Consider the following 8,764-nt stretch of genomic DNA (forward strand, 5'->3'; position numbering starts at 1 on the left):
GGGGGACTGGAAGTTCCAAAGGGGGAAAGAGGTCAGTTCAAGATGAGGTTCCAGTGCCCGTCTCCCTTCCAGTTTCTTCTTTGGCCCTAGATCCTTATCCCCATTTTAACCCAGTGCTCCTGAGCCTGCACCTTTTACCACCTCAGGCCCTGACACTATTTGCAACCTTAACCCCAGTACCTCTCTCATCTTAATCACCTCTTGGCCCAGTCTCCAAACCACTGCTAACCCACAGCCCTACCCTGACACCTGTCCAGCCCAGAGCCAACTGACAACAGACACTCCCATTCTTTGCTACCTGGACGCCTGCAGCCCCAGACCCCTCCCCTAAGGCAGTCAAGGCGGGGCTCAAACCTGACCAGAATTTCTGGGGAAGGGAGAACTGAGAGGGGGGACTAGACCTCAGTAGGTTAGAGGGAGCCAGATGTAGCATGGCTATGTCTTAGTACTGGAGGGGGAGCCTGAGTAGGGTCACAATGCCTAGAGCTAGGCAGGGTATGGAAATGGACCGATGGACAGCCAGCCAAGGGGTTACGAGTTCACCCCCATCTAAAGAGCAGGAGGCTCTCTGTCTTTAATAAAGCAGTTGGCAATTCCCCCCAAGGAGCTGGGTGGGGTTGTAGCTGCTGGAGGTAATTACTCTAATGAGCTTCCCTCTGTAGTGCCCTACCCCAGCCTGGCTCCAGCACCTCCTTGCCCCGCCCGCCAAGTGGCAGGGACATGCGCATACGCGTGCACACCTGCATGTGTGCACACACACCCCATTTGCTCTTCTCCACCATCTTCTGCAAACCTACCTGAAGCCCTCACCTAGCCAGATGTCAGAGTCCTGGATGCCCTGGCCCTGGTCTGCTTTCCTATAGCTACCGATCCTGGACCCTCCTTTCTGCAGTCTACCTAGGAAAATTTTCTGCTTGAAAGCCCTATCTCAGGACTCAGACTCATGTTCTCACTGCCTGCCGCTGAGACAATTTCAACTCATAAGGACCCTATAGGACAGAGTAGAAGTGCCCCTGTGGGCACTGAGGCTGTAACTCTTTAGAGGCGTAGAAAGCCTCATCTTTCTTCCGTAGAGCAGCTGGTGGTTTCGAACTGCTGACCTCGGGGTTAGCAGCCCAGCCAGACAATTTCAAATCCCTCCTGAGCTGTGTGACCCTTTGGTCAAGTTACTCCCCTTCTCTGAGCCGAATCTCATTGTCTTTGAGGATTCATTTAGTCAACAAACACGTATTGAGTCCTCATTGTTGTGTGCCAGGCTTGCCTTCACTCAACCCTCTCAACAACACTGTGCAGCAGGTCTGGTTGTTCTTGTATGACAGATGAGACTGAGCAAGCCTCTGAGAAGCCAGCTAGTGGACAATGGACTGTTCACAAGGACATCATGTATGTAAAGCGGTTAGCATCTAGCAAGCCCTCCAAAGTGATGACTATTTTCATTCTCAAAAAAAAAAAAAAAGAGGACTGGATTACAGGAAGCCAAACCCCCATTTCTGCTCACCCAGCCAATGAGCAGGGGTCCCTACCTGAAGGGGGTCTGGTTGGAACCCGCCCACCCAGAGGCACCTCCTGGGAAGACAGGCAGACAGGCCTAGCCATCTGGTCCTGAAAGCTCACCATCCTGAAAGCGCATGGAAGCACGGGACAGCCATGAGTCGGGATGGGCTCAGAGGCAACTGCTGAAGAGCAACAAACCTGGGGGTGTTTGCCTCTCTCCACCTGGAGCCTCAACGTGGACCTGGTGGACCCAGGAATCCAGATAGCAGGCAAATAAGTCTGCAGCTGCCCCTCCACCCACCCCCGCTTTCTGCACACCCCCTACTCCACTTCCACATCTTTCCAACTTCCCACCCTCCTCTCCCTTTACTCCCCCCCACACACACACCCAGTGGAAAGACAAGTTGCTGGCTTAAAGGAACTGAGTGGCTGCTGCTGTCTGCCTCCCTCCCTCCTTCCCTTCCCTGGGGGGGAAATGAGGACTCGCTTGCTCCAGGAAGTGTGTGGAACTGGCCCTGCCCCTCCTCCCTCACCCCAGCCCCACCAAAAAGATTTGGAAAGCTGTGTTCCAACCTCTACTTCAAAGTTAGATTGGAGCCCTTTGGGGTGATGTGAGGGGAGAGAGAATTTCCTTAGAGTGACAAGGATCTTGATTTCAATCCCAGTTCTGATACTTAAACAGGCTGTGTGACATCACGACAAGCCTTTCAACATCTCTGAGCCTCGTTTTTCTCATCTATCAGTTACCTCATGGAACCGCGGCTACCTCATAGCCAGCGATACCCCGGAGATCAGATGTGGCAACGGTGGGCATTCATTCATTGCCTGCACAGGGTGGGCGCCTCCATTCATTGTTTTCCTCCTCTAAGAGGGGTGTTTGAGGGGTGGGTGCCTAGAGAGGCTAGAGCCAGGGAAAGGGCCCAGGAGCGGAGTCCCAGTCTCTGGTGCCCAAAGGCAGGCTGTGGTGCCAGCCCCAGGCCAGCTGCTGGGGGTGGAAGCAGGGTGCTGGGGACAGGAGGACTGCTCAAGTTTCTCTCACCATTCCTGATGCCGCCCGGGGCTCATTAAGGCTGCCCTGGCCTTGTGTGCCAGGCAAAGAGGGTGGAGAGAAGCCATAAGGGGACACACCAGGAAGGGGAGGCAGTCAGCCGGCCTCCTCAGTTTGTCTGTCCCTCTCTCCCTTCCTTCTTATCACTGTTTTCCGTCCTGGGGGCTTTCTGCCCTACTATCTAGCTCTGGTCCACTTCACTCCCTTTCCTGAGTCTCGGTCCTTCTCCCTCAGTGTCTCTGTCCTTTCTCTCAGTCACCTCTTCCTGTCTCTGTCCCTGTCTCTGTCTCTCCCCTGCCCCACCCCATCCCAGCCCTGTAAGGGGTAAAGAGGAGGGAATGGACCAGGGGTCCAGAACCCCAACTGCCCAAGGGTCAAAGTCAGCCTTCACTCACTCTTTCTCCAGCCCTTAGCTGTGGGGAGTCCAAGCCCCCAATAGCTCAGACCCATCTCTGCTTCAAACACCGCCCCCCCCCCAACCTTCCTGGACCAGCTCCCTGCCCCCAGCTGTGCCTGAGCCCTCCCTGGCCCCTCCCTCTCGCCTCTGATTCCCCTAATCCCTGCTCCCCTGCCCTCCCCTCTGCCCCACTTTTCTAGCACTCTGATTGGCTGATTCCACTGACTGGGTTGGGGGCTGGGTGCTAGTACTGGAGGGGGCAGGGGGCAGAACCAGGGAAGGGGACACTGTCAGGCCCAGGCCCCTGAGGGGCCAGGGCCAGGCTACTGCCTGGGGGCAGTGGACACCAGCTACTGAAGGTATGAAAAGGGGAGTGCTTGTTGGGTGGGCAGAAAAGCTTCTGGAGACCCCGTGCCCCAGAGGATTGAAGGAGGATAATAGTCAAGCAGCCTCCTGAGGACCCTGGTGGCTGCCAGGTGGTGCTGGGGCAGAGAAGGGCAGCTTGGGGTCACAGAAGGGAGTTGGAGGGGAGTGGGAGGGAAGCCAGAGGCATCCACAGGGTCTTTGGGCTGCTCCCTTGGCACTTGGTTGGTGGCTCAGGGTGGGGGGTTTGTAGGAGAAGCAGGTTTGAGAGAGGGTAGTGCAGGGGCCGGGGCCTGTTCGGACTTTCATTTCCCCTTGGGGTCAGCCCCAGCCATTCTCCGCCCAGAAGCCAGGTTCCTCCTCCCTCAGAGCTGTGAGCGGAGGGGCCGGGCTGTGGGAGACCCAGACAATTGGGAGAAGGGATTCTAAGGATGGCCAGGCAGTCTGCCTCCCAGAGTGGATGCCACTCACCCCTCACCTGCCCCCAGAGGTGTGGGGAGCCTGAGGATTCAGTAGTTCCCACCTGCAAATCTAGGCCTGTCATTTCTACTCTGGGCAGTGGGATGAAGCACCCACTTGCCACTTTTGAGACCTACACTTGCCCCCCTCCCCCCCCCACCCGCCCAAGGTGAAGCAAAACCCAAAGAAAGGGGTGGATGAGGCTTTGGGCTCCAGCCCCCTCCCTCAGCCCCCACCCCAGAATCAGCAGTAGCCAGGAGACAAGGTTGAGACTCTTCCTGAGTCTGTCCCAGGCCTTGGGGGCGGGAGGCTGGAGAAGGGGAACTGAAAACCACCCAGAAGGGATCGTGGGTCTGCCCCCTCCCCCAGGCCCACTGGGCACCTTGCTCCACCGCCCCGGAGCCAGCACACAGGGGAAGTCTGTGTGCGTGTGTGCATGCGCTGGGGTCACACGGCCAAGGGTGGGGTGGGGCTCCCAAACCTTTATCTTCCTGCCTCACAGCATGCTTCTCTCTGCCTTCCAGGCAGCCTAAGCCGGGCAGGGCCCCTCCCTCTGCTTCGGCAGACCCCCATCATGCAGCCTCCACTGGACCTCAAGCAGATTTTGCCCTTCCCACTGGAGCCGGCCCCCACCCTTGGCCTCTTCAGCAACTACAGCACCGTGAGTAGCAGCAGCGGCCTGCCTGCCTGTCCCCACCCTCCTGTGGCCCTGGGTGCCCCTCTTCTCCTCTCCTATCGAATCCCTGATCTCTTTTGATGGCTCCATCTCCCCTCAGACCTTGACCTTGTAGAGTCAATCACAAATCCCGATGCCTGTCTGGTACACTGTTAATCGCTGCTCCGGGCCAGGCGCGATGGATGCTCAGGGTTTTATATGTAACATCTCATTTTACTCTCCAACGAATCGCCCTCCCAGCCAGAGAAGTTAATAAGGCCTCGGTTGCATGGTCGTAACCAGAGGGAGGTGGCAGGGAACGTTCGGTACCAAATCCAGACAGCAGAGGAAGAAGCCTGCCCACTGGCAAGTTCCAGCTCTCTGTAACCCACAATTGGGTGGACAGGTGTGTGTCGGGAGTGGGGCTTAGAAGGCTGGCAGAGTTGTCTGGATTCAATGCTATCGTGGTACTATAGTATCTAAGGTGACCAGACGTCCCGCTTTTGGCGGGACAGTCTCGATTTTTAACAATTTTTTCCCCTGCGTCCTGCGGCGTTTTTAAAAAAGTCCCGATTTTTGGAAAGAATGCACGACAAGCTAGGGTATACGGTTTTCGGCTGCCATGTGGCTATTTCGCCAGGATATGAGTTTTATCAAGGGTGTCCTGCTTTACCAATGTTAAAATCTGGTCACCTTAAAGTAACTATACTATCGATGAAACAGAGAGCCATGGTCTGTTCTTGAGCAGGGCGGGTTCTTAAAGGGCACAGTGTCACAGGGAGCAAGGCTGAAGAGGACGCCAGTTAGGAGGCTGTCCCAGACACGTGACGCAGGCCTGCACTGTGAGCGTAAAGGCAGAGAAGACTGCGAGAGACGTCCGATAAAAAACAGATCGGTCGGCCATGTTGCGCGCGCCCCCCTCCCCCCACCAGGTGGGGTGGGAGAAGAGAAGGGAGGATGAGTTCAGGGTTACTCCAGGGTCTGACCTCTCTGAGTGGGAAGAAGACCCCCTGCTGGCAGTCAGTGGTTTGGAGGAGGAAGTTAGCTGCGATGCAGGTATTGAGCTCACCACTCTAGGATGTGACTAGCTGGTAGGCCAGTAGGCCACTGAGCCAAAGTAGTGCCTGCAGCTAAAGGTTTGGGCAAGTTAGCATTATTCAACTCACCTGATCTACCATCAGACCCATATTCCGCCACAAACATCTATTACACATTGACTGTGAGCCAAGCACTGCAGTAGATGTTTCAATACACAGTCCCACGGAGTCTTCTCAACAACCAAGCAAAGTGGACCAAGAACCCAAACCCAAGGTAGACATTAGCAGTTCGGTTTGACAAATCATGTTGGGCTGGGTTGTCTAGAGAAACAAAACCAGGGACACTCATCTCTGTAAAAGAAAGAGCTTTCTATCAAGAAGTGATCTTATGTCAAGAAGGCACCCCAGCCCAGTCCACCTCAAGTCCAGGGGTCCAGTGCTAGCCGGGACCCTCCGTGGACTCACGTGGCTGCAGGCCGATGACACAGAAAGGTGAAGTGGGAAGGAAGCAGGGAGATCACAGGCTGGTGGGTGCAGAGTCCTGTGGATCCCAGGTTGGCAGGGGGGTGCCGGCAGCTCTCCGGGTTGGCAGCCCACACGGGGCCACCTCTGGTGGCCGACATGGGGTCCCAGCGAGGAGGAAGGCCAAGGGCCAGAGAGAAAGAAGTTCTCCTTGTCTCGCTTACAAGGCCACACTTCCAAGGAGGTATCTCCAGGCTACCACCTGATTGCCAGGTGGAACTCCACCTCTACCTCCACACAGGTACCATCAAGTTGGCATAAAATCTGGCCACACAAATGGAAAGACAGAAAGGGAGCTCAGAGAGTTTAGTACTATGTGTCAGTTGACACTGTATATGCCAAAGCTAAGATTCCAATCCACATAGAGTTTGACTCCAAAGAAGGTTCTCTTTAAACCGAAGCTGTTTCCCCCAACTCCTCTCGAAGAGCCCAAACCAACATTTGTGTCGCACTTTGCAGTTTATAAGGTGTTTTGAGATCTCAATTTTTATAGCAACCCTACAGGGTAGCTATTGTGATTATCCTCATTTTGCAGACGAAGGACCCTGAGGGCCGCAGACCATCTCCCCGCAGCCACTAACCTGAAGGTTGCCACGAGGCATCTTGAAAGATGTAGGTCTTGGAAATGTACTTCTAAAAAGTCAAAACCTTGACAACGCCGTGGAATAGTTCGCTCTACACATCCAGGGTCGGCATGAGTCCAGAATTGGTCTTGGTTTACTAGGTGCCAGGCTTGTGTCCTTGGGGGCTCACAGGTTAGGAGGTAAGACAATGTGCTAACAGTTGTTCTATAGCAGGAGAAAAGCCATGTCAGAGGCACTTGGTCGGGAGGGGGTGAGGGGGGGAGTCCCAGGTGGTGTCAAGAAATACTTTCAGGAGGTGGTAGGGCTTCAGGGGCCAACCGGAGTGAAAGAACCTGAAGCCAGTAGCATATGAACTAGGCTCTGAAGAATTTAGTCAGATTGTAATGAGGGTCTTAGAGAAGTGGAACATTCCAGACTGGGGCACAGAACACGAGCAAGGGCTAGAAAAGAACATTTGAGAAAATGCAATTGATGGGGTGTTCCCAGAGCATAAGGCCCCACCCCACCTCCTCTCTCCCCGAAGTCATACTTACCCTCAACAACAACCCATCATCGTGAACCACTTAGCAGCAGCCTTATGACCTTGAGCAGACACAGGCCCAGGAGAGTTAGTGAGTTGTGATTTGTGATGTGTGATTGGTTCAAGGTCACAAGTCGACTTGGTCAGTTCACATGCACAATCCAGGGTCTCTGACTCCATCCCATGCCATGGCTCCACGGCCTGGGGTGGGGGGGGGCACCAGTTATTTAAAGCCATGAGCACAGACAGGTTCAGAAAATGCGGTCTTTAAGGCATCTGACTGCCAGGGTTTGCCCTGATGGTCCAAACATAGCAGCTGTGTAACCTTAGGCAAGTTACTGAACCACTCTCCACCCCCAGGTCCTCCATTGTAAAACTGAATAGCAAGGGTACCAGGGTCATTGCAAGAAGCACGTTATATGATATCATCATGCAGTTTCCATGGCAGTTGACATGAGTGGACCCCATATGTGTGAGGGTAGAATTGCAGTTCATACGGTTTTCACAGCTGTGACCTTTGAGAAGCAGATCGCCAGGCCTTTCTTACAAAGTTGCCTCTAGGCGAACTTGAACCTGCAACCTTTCTCTTAGTTGCTGAGCACATCAACCAATAAGGCCTGGCACAAAGTCAATGTGCAGTCAGTGTGACCTGCTGTGACGATGGCATTGCCTATTATTTTTATCTAAGAGAGGTGCAGAGAGAGACAGGTAGGATGGCCGAGGCTTCCCTCTTGGGGAATCAGCAGAATGAGGCCTGAGAACTGGAGGAGGTCCCAGGAAAAGAAATGGAGACGCCACTGGAGGGGGCAGGGTTGGGCCTGGCTTCTTATAGAGTTGGAGAAGCCAAGAGAGTGTGGCGGCTGCATCACTAGTGTCAGATTCTGCAGGGGACCGAGGACTGCAGAAAAGCTACAGACAGGCCTTTGGCAGTAGGGCACAGCAGTTAAGTACGGAGTTTTGGAGTCGGGCTGCTCAGGTTTAGATTCAAATCCCAGTTCAGCCACTCACCATCTTATGACCTTGGGCAAATTATTTAACACCCCCCACCCAAAAAAAGCTCAGTTTCCTCATCTATAAAATGAGAGCAATAGTAGTACTTCACGGTGTGATGAGATGAGATGAGATGGGATGAAAAAGGGCATTGTGGTGGCTGCCACCTTCCAGGGACTCGGCCAACATTAGGTGGCGGTGGTACTGTTATTCGTGGGGGTCTGTCCATCCTCAGATGGCCTTCCCAGCTCCTCCTCTACATGAGCAGTGCTACCTTAGATGCCATTCTGCCTTACTCTCTCCCACTCCCTCACCGCTTCCCTCTGCCCTTGCATGTCCCTCATCGTCTCCCAAAGCCAGCCCATCTCTAGGCCAGTCCCCTGCATCGATTTGTGCGGAGGTGGAACAGGAGGGGATGAGATCCAGACGGTGTGGAGGTGTCTGGGGGAGTGGGCTGCGAGGCCCACCTACCGCTCTTCCCTCTGCGCTGCCTGCTCTCTGCCACCGGAGGGCAGCCAGTGCACGAAGCGCAGCGCTGACGGACCCGGGGTCCCCGGCAGGTGGCGGACGAGGGGAAAGAGGTGGAGAAAGGTTAGGGAAGACGTCCCCAGCCCGAGGTCGCTTCTGCCCTGCACCCCACCCACCCCGCCTCTGTCGTTCGAAGGAGTCTCTGCAAGAGAGCGGTGCTAGACACA

General features: G+C 54.8%; 1 protein-coding gene across 2 annotated transcripts in view; it reads left to right on the plus strand.

Annotated features, from left to right (window-relative positions):
* ZNF385A (zinc finger protein 385A) overlaps positions 1-8,764 on the plus strand; it is a 20,957-nt gene that overhangs the window by 2,277 nt on the left and 9,916 nt on the right. The window contains exons 1-2 of one of the 2 annotated variants that reach the window (XM_004716897.2): positions 3,228-3,298; positions 4,286-4,422. In XM_004716897.2, the coding sequence (XP_004716954.1) occupies positions 4,336-4,422 (87 nt within the window). In that variant the 5' untranslated portion in view covers positions 3,228-3,298; positions 4,286-4,335. Of the gene's footprint in view, positions 1-3,227; positions 3,299-4,285; positions 4,423-8,764 lie in introns of those variants that run through there. The other variant, XM_004716895.4, reaches the window with a different exon arrangement.

Source organism: Echinops telfairi, unplaced genomic scaffold (assembly GCF_000313985.2).
Source record: "Echinops telfairi isolate 266 unplaced genomic scaffold, ASM31398v2 ScPeMD7_7404;HRSCAF=8442, whole genome shotgun sequence".
Classification (NCBI taxonomy): domain Eukaryota; kingdom Metazoa; phylum Chordata; class Mammalia; order Afrosoricida; family Tenrecidae; genus Echinops; species Echinops telfairi.